Source organism: Panthera pardus, unplaced genomic scaffold, assembly GCF_024362965.1.
Source record: "Panthera pardus isolate Hobbes unplaced genomic scaffold, ASM2436296v1 HiC_scaffold_13, whole genome shotgun sequence".
In the NCBI taxonomy this organism is placed as follows: domain Eukaryota; kingdom Metazoa; phylum Chordata; class Mammalia; order Carnivora; family Felidae; genus Panthera; species Panthera pardus.
Genome location: NW_026526688.1, coordinates 204,756,903 through 204,776,206, shown reverse-complemented (window position 1 = coordinate 204,776,206; position 19,304 = coordinate 204,756,903). Strand labels below are relative to the sequence as shown.

The 19,304-nt window shown below is 52.4% G+C and overlaps 1 protein-coding gene across 1 annotated transcript; it reads right to left on the bottom strand.

Moving 5' to 3' along the window:
* Positions 1-1,146: 1,146 nt before the first annotated feature.
* TMEM271 (transmembrane protein 271) lies at positions 1,147-5,320 on the bottom strand. The gene has a single exon (XM_053901813.1). It carries the CDS (start codon positions 5,196-5,198, stop codon positions 4,074-4,076), a length of 1,125 nt encoding a protein of 374 aa, XP_053757788.1. The 5' UTR covers positions 5,199-5,320; the 3' UTR covers positions 1,147-4,073.
* Between the last annotated feature and the right edge of the window lie 13,984 nt (positions 5,321-19,304).

Genomic DNA, 19,304 nt, shown 5'->3' with positions numbered 1-19,304 from the left:
GTACACAGATACATAAAGTTGGTACATATCTTTATGCCAGAATTCATTTTTCTTATGGTCTCTGTCATTTATTAATGTTCTTTCTTGATGAGAAAGCAGTGATTTGAGGGTAATAATAACCTCGAGGGCCCCATGGGACAGCGTGTCATGTAGGCAGCCCTTGCTCAGCGGGCGAGTAGACCTCCAGGTGACCCAAAGAGGTCAGCACCAACCAAGCCGTGGCAGTGTCGGCACAACACGGACCCACCTAGGCACCTAGGAGGTCAGCCTGCCCCACAGCACTCGCACGGATGCCAGAGCACCTCTGATGTGGCTTGCTGTGCTGTGCAGGCATCCAGGTAAGGGGTCACCCCGCTATCTTCCCCCGGCACGTGACAGAGTGTGCAGGCCTGCGCGAATCTCTGCACCCGCCAGGTACCCTCCACGGCATGCCTACCGCGTGCATACCCTCTATGCTGCAAGGGGACGCGCCAGTCTACAGTCGGGCCTCTCCAACTCAGACAGATTCGACCCGGACACCCCGGGCAGGGCTGCTGGCCTGGCCCTCAGACACTTCTCATGAGGCACTATATGTGTGTGTGCTTGCGTGCGTGTGTGTATGTCCCACACAGTGTGTGTGTGCATGTGCAGACATATACACGTGGAACGTGTGGGCACTTATTCCTACACATGCATGCATGTGCATTTGTCCTTGTGTGCACGTATGTTCACTCGTGTGCGCCTGTACTTGTGTGTGCATTCACGCACCCGCACGTGTGTGTGTGTGTGTGTGTGTGTGTGTGCATGTTCAAGGCTTCTGCCTGAACTGTGTCCTGACACCAGCCAGGAGTAAAATCTTTATCACCAGCAGCTTGATCTTCATCACAAACACTATCTGACTGGTTTTTAAAATTAAATGATTAATTGACTTTCAGTCAAAACTTCAGTTGCATGGTTCAGATTTGTGTTGCCAAGGGCAGAACACCCCCTCTGACCAAAGAGAGTCCTGTAAACCCAGATGCCTGAAACCCTGGGAGGGCCTGTTTAGCAATCTAAGAAAACATGCCTTGTTTGGTGGCTACCCCCTGTGTTATCTTAGTTAAATTATTCCCTTAAAAGTAAACAATCTTTATGTTTAAAATAATAACTTACAAACTCAGCATTAAGTCATGTAACAATGCTAAAATGTGTTTAGTTTAATTCCGGTACTTTGTCATAATCATAAACTCTTGATCTGGCCTCCACCAGGCCAAGCGTTCGTTACTTATTATTCTGAGAAGCAGAGTAAGACCCATTTTAGGAAAGTTCCAGGAACTGGCACTATTTTCTAGAGCACAAAGAATCCATTTTAAACAACTAAAACTTACGGGAAGTAGAATGGACGTGAATAAGAAGTGAGGGCCGCGAGGCGGAGCCCCGCAGGGGCAGGAGTGGTCCCGAGGAAGTCACTCCTAACTGGAAGGAGGTTCAGTAGCTTCCTAATTCTCCACTCATTTCCCTGAGTACTGATCTTTGGAACAATGTGAGTTTGGGGAGACTTGATTTTATTTCCTCTCATAAACTCTAAAAAATAAAACCCTGGTATCCCACATCATTATATCAGCCTCAATAAAGTGGAGTTGACAATATCCGTGGAGTTAGACACACTTGCATCTTTAAAAATCTCATCTAGTCCGTTGGGCATGTAGAAGTTTGCCAGGGGAAAAGCAGCTGCCTGCACACCCCAGATGCTCCCTGCTGCCCTGGCCAGATGACCACCCAGATGGCATGATGCTCCTGTCGGGCTCCTGTGCCGGCCCCACCCACCTCACCCCCTTCTGCCTTCTGTTCCATCTCAAGAAATGTCTGAAAGTTGAGAGAGGTCACTGATTTGGATTGCAAATTTGAAAGATTCATAAGGCATATGACATTTTAAGCTGTACAAACCATGTAAGATGAAACACTTCAGAAAACAAGAAAGGTACTGGGAGGTCTGACGTCTTGTGTCCATGCTGCCCACGTGTTTGCTCTGCTGGGGTGGTCCTTGCCCGGCGGCCTTCTGCAGGAACCCACCGTGTGCCCGTCTATCCAGTGCACAGTGGCCTAGCCACCTCCACTGGGTGAGCTCTGGGTGGTCAGCCCTGCAGCTGCCTATGAGATATCTGCTCCGGGAGTGGAGAGCAGCCCTGCTCAGGAAGCAGGAAACCCCTGGCAATTCCTTCTTGATTTGACTTAGGTAGGTGGGGAAAAGTATCTTAAAAGCCACTTTTGCTGCCACTTATCACATTTCCTGCTTAGGTTGATGACCATCGGGCTGGTGGTACCAGGGCAGGTGATGGGCCAGGCTGCGAGGACCAGCGGTGGGACTAGTTGAGCCATGCCCTCAGCCTGGCTGAATCCCGAGGCTGAATATGGACCAGTATCTGAAGAGGCCTGTGGTTCAGAACCTACTAACTTGGCTGTGAATCATCCTCTTTCCTCAGGCAGCATCAACATAACAAGGAGATCTCCACGTTACACGGCAAGGATCAGGTGCTGACCGGCGACAGGTCCCCTCCGCTCCTCTGCATGGAAGCCGGGCCTCCTGTCTCCAGCAGCCTCCACTGCAGCTGGGCAGCCCCGCCAGGTCCAAGCTGGGGTGGGGGCCCTGATTGTCTAAGTACAGGAGACTGTGGCTTTGGGCAAGGAACGTGGAGCTGAGGAGAGGTCTTATCCCAGAGCCGGCACCTGGAAACTCCACCTCCATCCCTAACTCCGGCTACTTTCCCACAATCAGAAGTGAACCCCTTTACGCTGCAAAGGCATTACACATTATTTGTTCATTATCACCTAAAGTGTGGTGCTCACCCCTGGCAGAGCACTGGGTGTGTCCCTACCTCCTTTGGCTCGGGGCACACACTATTCAGGTCAGGGTGGGGCCATTCCGCTCTTCCGCTACACTATTCTGCTCCAAGCACCTTAAGAATCATCGGCACACCTCCCCGGCGCCACAATCCCAGCACGTGGGGTTGTGCTACCTTTTGCCCGAGACTCTGAGCCTGCTTGGCTCCCAGCCAGGCCACCAGACTGGATGGAAGCGTATTTTGCCGTCACCGAGAATACATTTCATATTGTGCGGGTAAGCATCCTAAGGATTTAAAAGTATGACCTTCACATCAGTTAAGGCTATTTAAGGGGTGTATTTTAAATGAAATGCTATAATATGCAAAAATTACCAGATCACTGAATTAATCAACAGGAAAATAATCTTTGCCAGAAAAAAACTATGACTGTGATTTTCCAAAATAGGATTGGATTGTTCATATATACTAACCAAAAATAAGCTCAGCTTTGCAGTAGAAACCCCACCGCCAATTTCCAAAAAAAGAAACGTTTGGGACCTGGTACACACACAGGGGAAGTTAACTGCAGGAAGAGGTTGGATGGAGGCAACCGCTCAGCAGAAAACTCCAACTCAGCGTTTGTCTGACCAGATCCAACCACTGGCCCCAAAGTGGGTTGTGTGTCGACACCCTCTAACTCCAATTTGATGAATATCTCCAATAACATAGCAATTAATTTAATAAAGGAACTAACCAATTTTAAATTGCAATAAATTTACCAAACATTTTCACTGTTTATGGAGAGCTTTACAGTAAGAAAGTATCAACAAAAGCAGGCACATCCGTGTACAAAGTGTCGCTTGTTGGGTGCGTTTTCACTTCTGCCATTCTGCTCCTTCTGTCCTCTCGGCGAGGGTTCTTCCTCCCGCGAAATCACCCTCTCTTTCTGAGCTCTCACCCTGGACCGGACTTTGCCAAAGAGAAGTGCGATGGGGGCGAGGCAGCCCCGAAACATTTATTGTAAACTTTAAAACGGAATCCGGATACGAACAGACACAGAAAAGAAGAGAAACCTCCCAGACACAGAAATGGTAATACTGGAGGCCCAGTCTCTCGGCGAGGGGCCCTCAGCGACGCGAGGCCAGTCCGCCCCTGAAGGTGCATCTCCGCGGCATGTCCACGGCAGGCCTGGTCCTCGCTCGCGGGCGGCGGGCGGTGGTCGGCCGGGGAGGCCCGCGCCGGCTGGCGCGCCGTCCGTCCGTCCGTCCGTCCTTCCGGGGAGGGCCCCGGGGCTCAGCAGGCCCGGCTCGGCTCCCAGGGGCGCGCGGCCTCGCAGGGCTGCCGGCAGCAGTAGGGGTAGGAGGCGTTGAGGTCGGGGTCCGAGGGCGCGTACCCCGGCAGCTCCACCGACGGGTGCCCTCCACAGCACACCTCCACACCCGCCTCGTCGAGCGCGTGGAAGACGCCCACGTTGATGTAGGAGACTGCGTGGTGCGCCCCGAAGCCAGCGCAGTCCCCCGGGGCGGCCACGTCCGAGTCCTCCGGGGACAGGATGGAAGCGTCGCTCGGCCGCGGCTGCAGCCGCCGACCGCGCCGGCCCCGCCGGCCCCGCCGCGCCCGGGAGGCTGGCGGCTGCGCGCGGAGCCCGGGGCCGCCGCGGGGCCGCGCCAGGGCCCGGGCCGCCCTCCGCCGGCCGCGCCGGCCGCGCCGCGCCTGCGACGCGCGGTAGTTCTTGACGAGCAGGAGGCTGAGCAGGCCCAGCAGGCACTCGAGCGAGTTGAAGACGGTGGAGAGCACCAGGCCGCGCTGGTAGTCCTTGAGCTGGCGGCACTTGGCCGACGTGGCGCTGTCCAGGGTGCTGCGGGCGCGCGGCGCGCCGGGGGCCGGGCCGGGGGCGGCGGCGGCGGCGGCGGCGGCGGGGCCGGGGGCCGACGCGCGCGGGGGCAGGCAGTAGTGGGAGTACTTGCGCTCCACGAGGGACACGGTGTCGCCGTCGATCACGGCGCCCGCGAAGGCGCTGAGGACCCCGAGCATGAAGACGAGGACGCCGAGCAGCAGCAGGTTCTGGCTGCTCCCCGGCCCCGAGGGCCCGGCCGCGGCCCCCGGCTCTCCCGGCGCGGCCTCGGGAGCCCCCGCCGCGGCCGCGGGGACCCCGAGCCCCGAGCCCGGGCCCGACCCCGCGAGCGGCGCGTCCCGGGGCCCGCAGCAGAGCAGGGCGGCGCCGAGCAGCGAAAGGCCGGCGGCCAGCAGCAGCCCCGAGTAGAAGGCGCCGGCGGCCGCCCCCAGCCGGAACGGCTCCCCGCGCAGCTCCGAGCCCAGCGAGAAGCACTTGAGGCCGACGGCGGCGGCGCTGAGCGCGCAGGCGAGCAGGAGGCAGGAGGAGAGCGCGGCGCAGGCCCCGCGGACGCTCCACTTCATCCTCCGCGCCCGAGCCGGCCCGCACCCCGCGCGCCCGCCGCCGCCGCCGCCCGCCGCCGCCCCCGCCGCCTGCGCCTCCTCCCGGCGCCGCGCGGCCGGACCGCCGGCCTCCTCCTCATCCTCCCGCGTCCTCCCGGGCCCGCGCCGCCGGCGCCGGAGTCCGCATCCTCCGCCTCCCGCCGCCGCCGCCGCCGCCGCCGCCGCCGCCGCCGCGGCCCCGCGCCGGGAACCGATGCGGCGCGGAGGACCGCAGGGCGCGCGCGCCCCCTCCCCAGCCCGCGGCGCCCCTCCCTGGACGCTCCACTCCCCCCACCCCACCCGCCGCCCCGTGCGCCCGGCCCAGGCGCCGCCTTCCCCCGCCCCCCTCTCCACCCTCAACCCCCGCAGCCCCTAGGACTCCCCTCTGCCGCCTCCCCAAGGAGAAGTGACCCCCCTCCTCCCTCGCGCCTCTCCGCCTGCCTCCCACTCTCCCGGCCGCTCTGGGAACACTACCCCCCACCCCCACCCCAAGTCTTTCTACCCCGGACTCCTCTAGGGGCCCACTCCCCAGTACCTCCCACCTCTCGGGCCCCTAAGGCTGCGCTTCTCCCGCGACCGGGCTCCACGCCCACCACCGGCCTACCAGCGGCCTGGAAGCCTGAGGAAGTTGGCTTGGGGTGCAGGAAGAGGGGGAAGAAGGGAGCCCGGGTGCTGGTGGGGTAGGAGGGAGAGCCTGGGTGCAGAAGGGGAGGGGGCCAGTCTGCGGGACAGGGGAGGGAGGAGGACAGAGGAAGGGAGAGAGTCCAGGTGGGGAGGAGAGGGGAGAAGGGAGCCCAGGGAAGGGGTGAGCCTGGGTGCTGGGGGTGGGGGTGGGCGGGGGGGGGGTTGGGTGCGGGGAGTCTGGATGCCAGGAAAGGGTGGGCGAAGGAGATCAGGTGCTGCTGGGACGCTCCAGCGCACCCTGGAAATCGCCCGCTGCTGTGCGTGGGGGTGGGGGTGGGGGGAGGCGGGGAGGTGGTAGGGATGCTGCCCAACTGGAGGTGAAGCCTTGGACGTTAGTCTAAAAAAGCCCTGCTCCGGGATCATGCAGGAATTTCACCAGGGCTCGGGTGAGTGTGAGTTAATTTCATCAGAAGGCGGTTCACGGCCTGAGTGCCACGGTTGGGGGGAGGGGGCGGTAAACCGCCTCTTTCTGACCACCGGACCTCAAGGTGGGTGCAAGGAAGGCGTGGGGTGTGCGGGGCGAGGGGGTGGCCTTCCCCCAGGCCTCTCCGGGCCCTGCATCCTCTTGCTGAAAGGCGATCTGGGATGGGACGTCTCTGGAAGGCCCTCTGAGGTCCCACCGGGCCGAGCGGCTGGGCCTGCGCCCGTGGTTCCTTCCACACCGTCTCCGCTGCTGCAGCAGCGAGGCCGGGGGAGCAGATGACTCACTCTGCCGGCTAATTGCAGCGTTAAATAACTTCGCGTTGCATCCAGAAGCAGGCGTGGCTGCAGCTAGGGGAAGAGCTGGGGGAGGGGGCGGGGAAGGCAGGGGTGCTCTGGAACACACCTCTGTTCCTGCCACCTACTCAGCAAGTTCTGGCCTGCGGAGACACCACCACCCCCCCCCCCCCCCCCCGAGCTCCCAGCTTCGTACCCCTTCCTGCACAGAGTGCCTGTCCATCGGCGCCTGGTGAGCACAAGACCCCAGCGGCTCCTTGCGTCTGCGGAAGGCCGCACCCACATTCGCAGGGGTCCCTCGCCCACACCTCACGGACACCATCTGCCCAGTAACTGTGATATGAACCCCCCTTCCTGCGGCTCTCTGGACATCTGCGTGGGACTGACTCGAACCGCAGTAGCTGCGAGGAGAGGAGCGCGTTGCGCTGTATTTTTAGCAGGGAGTGCAGATTTTAGAACATCAGCTGAACCTCCTCGTTCCGTCCTGCTCCTCTGGCAGGGTGCCTTGCCAGAAAAGCGGGGATAGTGAACCTTCTTTCACATTCATGGCGTATAGGTTTGAAAAGGACAGTGTGTAAATCAGCTTGTATAATAATCGTGGCACCCACGCGCGTGAGCGGAGTTGCCATGAGCTCACTTCCAATGATTATTCCGGTTTCCAGGGAGACGAGGTTTGCAGCCACCTCCGTGGAGAAGCATGGAGCAGCCCCTGCATTCCCCTCACACGCCGCTGTGGCCAGACTGATGAGGCTCTGGGGGCAAAAGTGAACTGATGTTGGCTGGTCCTCAGCTCTCCCTCATCCTGGGAAGGAGGCCCCAGTCAGCCTAGGCCCAGCGGGGAGCGGGGAGGGGCCTTGCTGGAAGGCGCTGTGTGTGGCAGCTACCACTGGGCCAGAGGCTTAGGATTTGTTTTGAGATCTAGCCTTCCGTCTCCTCCAGTTCCCCTTCACGCCCCCGCCCCGCCATCAGCCCTTCACTAGACACGTCCATCCCCCTGACCACCTTCCTGTTCCTTACACTCATCCTGCCTCTTCCTGCCACAGGGCCTTTGCATATGATGCTCGGTCTTTCTGTTGTATGTTCCCTTGCCACATCCTCACCTGGCTTCTGCCTTCTCATTTCTTACATCTTAGCTTCACCTCACTAACTTTTGTTGGGTGCCTGATGTCCTCCAAACACGAGAGTGTTTGGGTTTTCTTATTCAGTCCTTGCAACAAACCCTGAGTCAGGCAGCCCTGTCATTCTCGCAGAGGCTTTCCATGAGTACGTCAGTGACTTCTGGAGCCAGGGTTCACCCAGGCTCTGTGCACCACCTCCCTACACCTTCACCTCTGTCCTCCCCACTGCCTCTCTGCCCCCACCACCCTGCCCCCCACTGACTCCCTGTCCTCCCCCTTCATTACTCCCCTCCCTGCCTCCCCTTCTTCTGGTGACCCCCCCCCACCTCCCTGCCTCCAGCCCCTGGCAGACGGTCCCCCATGACAGGTAGGATCTCCTGGTGGTCTAAATGTCTGCCTTCCCCATCAGATTAGGAACTCAGTGCAGGCAGGGCTCATGTTCAACTTGTCCCCAGCTCCTCCCCATCAGGGTTCAGTCCTGCCCTGGTTGTGGGGAATGAGAGAGTAAGTGAGTAAGTGAATGGGTGGGTGGGTCGTCAGCTGCTAACCTTGGGTTGCTCTGTCCTGTGACAAAATCTAAATGTCTGCTTGGTTCTGCTCACTAGGAGAACCGGCCAGGCCAACAGGCAGAAGAGGTGCCCACCTATGTGTTCAGGTAGGGGAAGGCTCTCTAGGAGGGAGCCAGAAGGGAGGAGGGAGCTGGCAGCAGGAGGAAAGGCAGAGACCTGAGGAGGGAGCTTGGAACTCTTGGAACTCCTGGAACTTCCAGAGAAGTTGGGGGCAGAGAGCAGGGGACCTGTCAGGAAGGGTACTGAGCTGTGCCAATTTGGGACTCATCCTGAGGGTGGGGAGACCCTAGAAGGGCAGGAGGATGCTGTGGCGTGTGTTTTGGAAGGAACCCTTCCAGGCGAAGACTGGGCTGAGGAGATGAAGGCACGCAGGGGTGGTGGGAGTGTTTGGGGTGCAGGCGGAAGGGTCCAGCTCCCATCATGGTGCCCATCACATGTACTGCAATCTTCCCGATTTGCTGTTTGGCACTCAGCATATAGTCACCTGTCTTCCCGTCTGTCTACAGGGAGGAGGGACAGCCGTCTGAGGTCCCTGTTCTACGGAGGTGCCTTTTAGGGTGACCCAGTACCAGTCCCTCTCTCACAGGGAGGGCCTCTGCACCTGACGTGGCTTCTGACACCTGTAACCAGGAGCGTGAATTGAAATGACCCGTGCATATTTTGAATGGTCTTTTTTTGTTGTCTGCTTATCTATTTTTGAGAGACAGAGAGCAAGTGGAGGAAGGACAGAGGTGGGGGGTGGGAGGGACAGAGGATCCAAAGCCGGCTCTGTGCTGACAGCACAGAGCCCGATGTGGGGATTGGGCTCAAGAACCGTGAGATCATGACTTGAACGGAAGTTGGACGCTTGACCAAGTGACCCATGCACATTTCGAAAGCTGATTCTGTTGCTTTCCGGTGGAATCCTTTCCTCGTTCCCTTGCCAGAATCACCTGTAAAGCCCCTTCCCTCCCAGCCACGTAGCATAGCCAGAGGGGCCCCCTCGAGGGGGCAGCCATGGTCCACAGTGGGGTGATTTGGGAGGCTCAGAGGTCGGGCAGGGAGTCCACTCTGGAAAGAAGCACCACCCCAGTGAGCAATGGCTTTAGACAGGTTGTTGGGGAAGGAAGAGTGACTTTAATCATCACAGAGCCCACCATGGGCCACATACTTCCACAGACTGGTGTAGCATCTCCACGTGGGACACATCACTGCCTGATTCTAAAGACGGGGAAGCAGAGCCCAGAGATGATGACTCCAACTGCCTTGTGTGTTTTTCTGATTACAACAGTAATCATGTATCAGGTGAAGAGTATTTTCTCTATCACCTTTAAATTTCATTCTAATGTTTATGTATTTATTAGCATTTGAAATCCAGTCTCCTAGAGTATCGACTTCAGTTAATTTGGCTGATTCCAATGACTTCTTTCTAATTTGTTTATCATTTAAGTTTTCAGTATTTTTTTAAAAAACTTTAATGTTTATTTATTTCTGAGAAACAGAGAGAGACAGAGCACAAGCAGGGGAGGGGCAGAGAGAGAGGGAGACACAGAATCTGAAGCAGGCTGCAGGCTCCGAGCTGTCAGCACAGAGCCCGACGCGGGGCTCAAACTCACAAACTGCGAGATCATGACCTGAGCCGAAGTCGGACACTTAACTAACTGAGCCACCCAGGCACCCCTAAGTTTTCAGTAGTTTTACCCTGTATCTTCTTAACTGGCTAAACACTCAGATTTTTCTTTTATTATTAATTCTCAGCCCCCTTTTTTCCAGGAACAATGTATACTGGTCTTCACTTATGGGTGCGTCGTGTGCAGTCATGTGCCCACTCTGCATAGGTGATGGTTAATCTAAAGAGCCCACTCTCACAAAGCCAGAGCCAGTGAGTTGTGGGAGACACAGGAATGCACTTTCATGTTATTTAAATGCTTTTATCCTGTGCAGTATAATAGATCCACAGAGAAATCCATAAACTAGCACGTAGCAGCTTAGTGACTTCTAAATGAGCATCCATATACTTGCCACCGAGTCAAGGAACGGTGTTTCAGGACTCGAGTACATAGTATGCCTCTCCCCAGTCACTGCCTTCCCCCCAGAAAGGTCCTGCTCGCTTCATTTGAAGCCATTTCCTTGCCTTTATTTATTCTTTTAGCGCCTAGCATGCAACCCTAAACACTTTAGTCTGGCATTGTGTGTCTTTTGAGTTTCATATAATGGAATCATAGAACATAATTGGTATATATCTGTCTTCTTTCATCCAGCTTGATGTCTGTGAAATTTATCCCTGTTGTTTTATGTGTCTGTAGTTCATTCCCTTTTGTTGCTAGATACTACGCCATTAAAAGAATATGCCGCAATTTATTTATCTATTTTACTGCTGATGAACATTTGATTGTCTATAGCTTGGGGACAGTGTGAATAAAGCTGCTGTGAACTTTCTTATGTGTGTGCACTGATGCACTTTGGTGTGCATTTTGTTGGACCATGAGTCATATATATGTTCAGATTCTTGTGCCCTTTTTTACTGAGATACAATTTACATGCAGTAGCAATCAATCAACAATTTTAAGTGTACAATTCCATGAATTTAGACAACTGCACACAGTGTGTAAGTCACCACCACAGTCACGACGTGGGGCCAGTCCAGCTCCCCCCGAAGCACCTCCTGTCACTCTAGCTCCCGTGCACCTGCACATCTGCGTTCTGTGCTATAGTTTTAGGGTAAAATGTCATATACCTGGAGTCATAAAAGACATATTCTTTTGTGCCTGGATTCTTGCCTCTGGTATAATGCTTTGTTTTTATCCATTTATTCATATTGCTGAGCAGAATTCCGCCAAAATTTGTTCACCCATTCACAAAATGGAGGACAGTACAGTTCTTTTTCCATTTGGAGCTGTTATGAGTAAAGCTGCTATTAACATTCACGTACAAGTCTTTTGTGAGCGTGTGTTTTCATTTCTGTTGCATACATACCTAGGAGTGGGATTGCTAGGTTGTATAGTGAGTTTGTATTTAACTTCATAAGAAACTGACAGACTTTTCCGGAGCGGCTGTGACATTTGACATTCCCCACAGCCGTGTATGAGAGTTCCATACCCTCACCAGAGCATGATGTTGTCACTGTCTTCTTAACAATGGTGACCATGCTGCTGGGTCTGCAGTGGTACCTCACTGGAGTTGTAATTTGCATTATCCTGATGACCAATGATGCTGAGCCTCTAATATTTCTTCTTTGGTGAGGTGTCTGCTCCCATGAGCTCCTAAGAAGTTAATAACTTATGGCATTTCGTTTATCTTCTGTACTAAAATATCTTTCTGATTCTTTTGCCAGTTTTTAAAAGTTGGTCTGTTTTCATTTAGTTGCGATGTAAGAGCTCTTTGTGTATTCCAGACACAAGTTCTTTACCAGATACTTGTGCAAATATCCTCCCTGTCGTGGACTCGACTTTTAATCTGCTCGTCAGTATCTTGTAAAAAGCAAAACCTTTCCATTTGATGGAGTCTAATTTATTACCTTTTTCTTTTATGAGTTTTATCTAGGAAATGTTTGCCAAAACCGATGTCACAAATATTTTATGTCTTTCAAATGTTCTATAGTTTCAAAACATACACGTTTTCCATACGTGGAATGGTCCACTTTGAGCTAATTTTTGTGTGGCCTGGGGTGATAGTAGAGGCTTTTACTCTTGTGTGTGATGTCCAATGGCTGCAGCACCATTGCTGGGAATACTCACCTTCCCCATTGGGCTACCTGGCACCTGTGCTGAAAGTCATTTGTCTGTAACACTGTGGGTCCATCTCCACGTTCCCAGTTCTGTCCCAGTGACCTATACGTCTGTCCTACACCGACACCCTACTGTGTTTATTATTGTTGCTTCCTACCAAATCTGGAGATCAGGTGGTGTAAGTCCTCCAGCTTTGTTCTTTTTCAAGATCACTTTGACCATTCTAGACCCTTTGAATTTCCAGATACATTTCAAATTTGGGCATAACGGATTTGTTAGCAATGTTAAATTTTCTGATCCACGCACGTGAGTGGCCTCTGTATTTATTTATGCCTCTATTAATTTCTCTCAGTGTTTTACAGTTTTCAGCATACGGGCCCTGCACACATTTTGCTAGATTTATCTATAAGTATTTCATATGTTTAATGCTTTTGTGAATGTTACCTTAAATAATGTTACATTGTCCGACTGTTTGTTACTAGTATATGGAAATACAACTGACTTTTTTAAATTGCCTTTTTATCCTGCAAGCTTGCTAAATCCACTGATTGGTTCTAACAGCTATTTTTGTAGATTCCTTAAGATTTTCTAGCATAATCTTATCATGAGTAAGTAGAAAGAGCTTTACTGCTTCCCTTCCCACCTACATGCCTTTTATCTCTTCTTGCTGGGGTGCACCTGCTTGGCCCTCATGCAGAGCAGAGGTGGTGAGAGTAACATCCTTGCCTTCCTCCGGATCTCAAGGGAGATCACTTGGTCCTTCATCCTTCAGTCTGATGGAAGCCGTAGGCTTTTGTAGATAACTTTTACCTGGTTGAAATCTCCTGTTTGCTGAGAGTTTTTATCATGAATAGGTGATGAATTTTGTCAAATGCTTTTTCTGTTGTCATAATCTATTATCCTTTTTACACATAGTTGGATACACATATCCTTTTTGCATATTATTTTGTTGAATGTTTTTGAGTCTGTGTTAATAAGGAGTATTATTTATAGTTTTCATTCTTGTAATGTTTTTGTCTTGTTTTAGTGTCAGAGTGATGTTAACTTCATTAAAGGAGTTGGGAAATTCTCCCTCATTTTCTCTTTTCTGTAAAGGTTAGTATAAAATTGGTATTATTTCTTCATTAAGAAATACTTAAGAAAACACTTCCTTAAGTGTTTGGTAGAATTCACTCGTGAAGCCATCTGGGGTTAAAGTTTTCTTTCTGGGATGATTTTAACTATAAATGCAAATAAATTCAAAAAATTTTTAAAAACAATTTTAGGGATATTCAGGTTAATTTTTTAAATGAATGCTAATAGTTTGTGTCTTTTGAAGAATTTGTCCATTATATTTACATTTTTAGATTTGTTGGCATAAAGTTGTCCACAATATTCCCTTATATATTGTTGTATCTGTTGAGATTATTGTATGGTCTTTCTTTTTCAGTCTGTTAAGATGGTAAATGACATTTCTCAAGTTTCAATATTAAACCAACCTTGCATTGGGGTGCCTGGGTGGCTCAGTCGGTTGGGCGTCCGACTTCGGCTCAGGTCATGATCTCACAGTTTGTGAGTTTGAGCCCCGCGTCGGGCTCTGTGCTGACAGCTCAGAACCTGGAGCCTGCTTCGGATTCTGTGTCTCCCTCTCTCTCTGCCCCTCCCCTGCTCATGCTCTATCTCTCTCTGTCTCAAAAATAAATAAAACATTAAAAAAATTTTTTTAAATAAAAAAATAAACCAACCTTGCATTCCTCAGATAAATCCCATTTGGTCATTGTCAAGCAAGTAGCATCTGTTGCCTATTATCAGGAGGAGAAGAACAAATACTTCTGCCCACTACATCTTGGCATTGGAGTCACAAAAAAGAAAAAAAAAACCCACAACACAGTCAAGTACTGAATGGAACAAGTTCACTCATAATAGAAGTCACAGACCAAGATCAGCTTCAGTGGTGAGTGTCAATCCTCCATGGCCAGTGAGTCCCTCCCAGTGGCTGATGCATGGCCAAGGACCTGCGTGCACCCTTCTTATGCTGCAGCAGGAAAACTCCAGCCCTCGCTGCATGGACAGATATAGCAGTGGACTGGGTCAGGTACCACATGGCACATACACTTATGCAGAACAATGGAGCACACCCTGAATCTAAAACAAGGAAAGATATTCCCCCACAAGATGATAAGCCCATGGGCATTTAGAAGTGACTTTCTCACTTCCTCCCACATTAGCCAATGCCACAAGTCAGTTGCCTGAGGTCAATTGCAAGGATGGGGGGGGTGGATCTCAATCCTGTTACCAGAGTGTTGGCCACTGCTTTAGGGTCCCAGCTGGGCAATAGTGTCTTATCCTAGCTCCAAGTCCTGGAGCCACCTTGCTCGCAGCTATAGTTTGTTCTGGGCAAACTGATCCTTCGAGCCAGACTATTCCATCCAGGGGCTTTTAGATCTCCCTCTTGGTCCTTGGGTCTGTGATCATCACTTGAGTTTCTCTCTCCCAGTCCTCTGTAATCACACATGTTCTCTGAATTGAGGACCTTGTCCCTTAGTACTTATTTTCTAATGCACTCCATCTATCTCTTCAGTCTCACTTCTCATGGTGAGTCCTACTCTGAGATTCCAGGCTTGAGACACGCCAATCTCCTTGCCCGGCTGAGAAAAGGGGATGAGGAGGGCAACGAAACCTATGGTAAACTCCAGTCCTCACTGGTGCCAGCAATGCTTCAACCAAAGCCTGCCCCAGCAGGTGCCATTGGATGTTTATGGGACCCGATTTTTGTTCAAACATTCATCTTCTTCCAAGTATCCCAGGGACAATGACCCTCCTGTTAGTTTGCAACCTCCTTGGGAGCTTCCCAGGTGAAATCGGAAACAGGTTTCCATATATGGAGGGCAGGGGAAGACCAAAGAAAGAGGCAATCTACTTCAGGTTGACAAGTGGCAGGTTTAAGAAGCAAGGGAACTTACATATGAGGGTTGTTTTGGGTGGGCACAAGACAAGTAGATCTTCACATCCGCCTTCCGGAATCTTAAATGTTTACATAGAGGTCTTAACAGGATTCGGTCACATATGCCATCTCGATGATCTCAACATATTACTTTCTCAAGACTGTTCTTTGAAACAGCTTCTGGGAATGGAGAAGTGAAGCAGAATGAACATTCCAAGGACAGGCGAGGGAGTAAGCAGCCTCCAATTACCCAGGTCCAACTCATGGGTGAACCAGCAGTCACATCCTCTCAATCACTCCCTCCAACACCTCTATCAGCTCTGGGCGGGGCGGGGAGCTATGATCAAACTAAGCCAGAAAATAGCAAACATTTTCTGTCAAGAGCCAGATGGTAGGGGTGCCTGGGGTGGCTCAGTAGGTTAAGTGTCCGACTTTGGCTCAGGTCATGATCTCACTGTTTGTGAGTTTGAGCCCCTCATAGGGCTTTCTTCTGTCAGAGCAAAAGCCACTTCAGATCCTCTGTCCCCCTCTCTCTCTCTACCCACTCCCCACTCACACTCTCTCTCTTTCAAAAATAAATAAAAACTTAAATATATACATATATAATTAAAATAAAAAGAACCAGATGGTAAACATTTTCGGCTTTGCAAGCCACATGGTCTCTGTTGCATAGACTAACCTACAAGTAGCTTATTGTGGGAAGCCCGTTGTGAGCCACCTCTCCCTGGAGCACATGCCCCTCAGGGGTCCCTCCCCTCTCTGAGGTAGGGTCTGACGGACTCTGACTTGTTGGGGGCCCAAGCTAAGCCAGTCAGCACATGGGGTTTGCTGGCCAGTGTGGGCACTTGTAGCCCTGACTGCCACCGCCACCAGCTGGGGATCCCCCAGTCAATGCTGAGGGATGCAGAGCCAGCAGGAGGAGAAAAGCCAGAACTTGAGCTGCAGGGACCCCTGGTTACCCACCTTCCTGAGCTTAGGTTGTGTGAGATGCACATTTCCTCACTGTTTAAGGCAGTTCGAGCAGGTTTCTGCTACTGTCCTGGCTGCTCTGAGCAGGACCTCACAGCAGCATTGAGCACCCAGATGGCTGGGTCCCAGGTCACCATGCCCATCCCAGGGCAGCTCCGAGGGCAGCTCCAGCCTCATCTCTGAGGCCACACCATGTAGCATTCACATCCCATATGTGCGGTGCTGGCAATGGTCTCTGGGTGGGAAAGCCTTGTCTCAGTGCTTGGATGGAACTGGGAGGCCTCCATGTGGAAGCTGAGCAGAAGCTCATGAGACAGAAGCAGAAGGGACAATAATGCACATCTAAGATCAGGGCTGGCTCGGCCCCAGCAGCCATCTTCAGGGGCAAGCATGGGCTTGGGGTGTCTGGTACAGCTGGGAGACTGTGGTCTCAGAGGGCCAAGTCCCCCTGGTTATCAACCCAGCTTTGTAGAGTACAAGAGCTGATCTTTAAGTAGCTGCAGTGGTGAATTTTATGTGTCACCTTGTCTGGGCCACAGGGTATGTAGATATTTAGCTAAATGTGATTTCTAGGTGAGTCTGTGACAGATTAGCATTTGAATCAGTAGACCCGGTAAAGCAGATGGCCCTTTCCAATGTGGGTGGGCCTTGTCCAACCCACTGAGGGTATGCACAGGACCAACACTGGAGGAAGGGAGAATTCACTCCTTTGCCTGACTGCTGAGCTGGGGCATCAGACTCCTGTATTGCATCCCTGGGTTTCCAACTTGTGGACAGCAGATTGTGGGACTTCTTAGCCTCCATAACTACCTGAGCCAATTCCTTAAGATAAATCTCCTTCTTGCTCCCTAACATATCCTATTGGTTATGTTTCTCTGGGGGTCCCTGACTAGTACAGTAACTGAACTTTGATGCACACATAAATAAATCTCTTGCAATGCTTTCCTTTGCAGTTACAGAAAAGCTGCTCCAATGGCTGGAATGACAAATTGTTAAGAGAGGGAAGGTTCCAGCTCCAACCCCGCCAAGCTCTTAGGCTCTTCCCTCCTCTGGTCTTGGCTCCACCCTCAGACTTTCCTTCCCCAAAACAGCTGCAGTTGGGGTAGGTCCAGAAGAAGGAAAGAACCGTGATTCCGCAACATGGGCCAGGATCTCCCTTCTGCACCTGTAGCATTTGCCGGGAAACATTCATCATGGCTCAGAGCTGGTCCCCAACCAGTCTGGCCAGAAGGCTGAGGCTTAGACCAGGCAAACTGTGGCCCTTGGGCCCAACCTGGCCCACCACTTATGGGAGTCATCTAGGACTGCCTTAACCAAGTACACAAAGTGGAAGCTTACAACAACAGACATTTGTTGTCTCTCAGTTCTGAATCAAGACCAGAAGTCCAAGATCAAGAGCAGGTTCCCTCTGGGGGCTATGAGGGGAATCCACTCCAGGCCTCTCTCCAGCCTCTATGGTGGTTCAGGCAATCCCCGGTGTCTCTTGGCTTTTAGACCACCCCTCCAATCTCTGCTTCCACCCTCAAATGGCCTTCTCCTCTATGCCTCTTCTTATAAAGACACCAGTGGTTTGATCTGGGGCCCACTCTAATCCAGTGTGGCCTTGTTTTCAATTGGTTACATCTGCAAAGACCTCATTTCCAGGTAAGATCACATTCACAAATTCCAAGTTAAAAAGCAAAAGGCACAAGTTAATTCACCACAGCTGCCTTTGTTGTAGTTTTTTTAATATTTTATTTATTTTTGAGAGAGAGAGAGAGAGAGAGAGAACCAGTGGGGGAGGGACAGAGAGAGAGAGAGAGAGAGGGAGACACAGAATCCGAAGCAGGCTCCAGGCTCTGAGCTGTCAGCACAGAGCCCGACGCGGGACTCGAACCCACGAGCTGTGAGATCATGACCTGAGCCGAAGTCAGACGCTCAAGCGACTGAGCCACCCAGGTGCCCCATCTTTGTTATAGTTTTGAAAAGGAAAGACAAGGCAAACCCCTGTGGTATGGAGGTGTCACCCTCTCCCACTGCCCTCTCCTCTCTGAGCACCTATCCCAGGAGGCCGCCGCTGGCAGTCACAGCTATTGGTTGGGTGAAGTGAAACCACTGAAGTTCTGTAGGCTTGAGAAACTCCACCTCTTCTGCCCTCTTCCCCTGGATGCGAATCTGGTAATAGCCCGAGCAAGTGCTCTGGCCACCCGGCCAGCACACGAGGCCTCTGTTCTCATGGAGTGCCATCGGCAACAAGGGGGGAACTCAGGGCTCCTCCATCCACTCCCCCGCCTGTTCCAGAATGGGGCAGAGAACAGGGCATCACTTATTCTTCTTCAGATCACAAACGGAAACATCCTAAATGCCCGTGGAAAGGAGATTAAATAAGCTATGGAAACCACATAATAGAATTCTGTGCAGTCACTGAAACTCGTGATGGGCAGGCTACGAAACGTCGTGTGTACTGTGGTTTCATCACAGAACGATTCACATCGACATGTGTGCAAAAAAGGGGCAGTCTGGAGAGATCTGACACCATCAATACGTGTGAAGCTCTTGGGGTGGAAATGGCATTGGTGAGTGAGGTGTGCATCTCCTACCACAGACCCTTGACCTCTTCGCGGCAGGTGGAGGCATGATTCTGTCTCTGCATCTCTAGCTCTCCAACGACTCATGCTTTCCTATGTGGCTTCTACGTGTTCTATTTCGAAGGAAAAATTGCGTCCTATTTGGTGGTGATATGCTGGGCACATTGTGTCAGACTCACCCAGGCCCTCGCCTCTGGTCCACCTCAGCCACCTCCGACTGGCCCACTGGGCCCACCTGGTGCTGACCAATCTCTTGCCCAGGGAGGCCACCTTCCCCCCGCCCTTAGCAGGCTTCTGCTGCTTCTGGCTGGGATGAAACGCCACCCTCTCGTTTTCTGGATGGCTGCCCAAGGGGGTGGGAGTACCCCCTGCAGGTGTGGAGAGTTCCTTCCCCATGGGTAAACTGACCAGTGCCAAGCAGGAGACTGGACAGAGTAGAGAAAAATTCCCCTCCTTCCGTGGCTATTCTGAGGTGTGGTTTCTCTGCAAGCCTGCTGAGCTCCTAGGGTCCTCGAGAGCCAGGGCTCAGGGTGCTAGTGTAGATTTGCCCCAATCCTCCCCAACTCACTTTGTACCCACCCCCATTGCTACCTGGGATTCAATCACCCTTACAAAGTATTCACACTGTGGCACCTAGGGGGTTCAGTCAGTTAAGCATCCGACTTCGGCTCAGCTCATGATCTCATGGTTTGTGAGTTCGAGCCTCACATCAGGCTCTGTGCTGACAACTCAGAGCCTGCAGCTTGCTTCAGATTCTCTCTCTCTCTCTCTCTCCCTCTCCCTCTCCCCTGATCACACTGTGTCTCTCTCTCCTTCAAAACTAAATAACATTAA

Coding starts and splice junctions, on each gene's coding strand:
- TMEM271 (XM_053901813.1), bottom strand. CDS start 5,198: ATGAAGTGGAGCGTCCGCGGGGCCTGCGCCGCGCTCTCCTCCTGCCTC.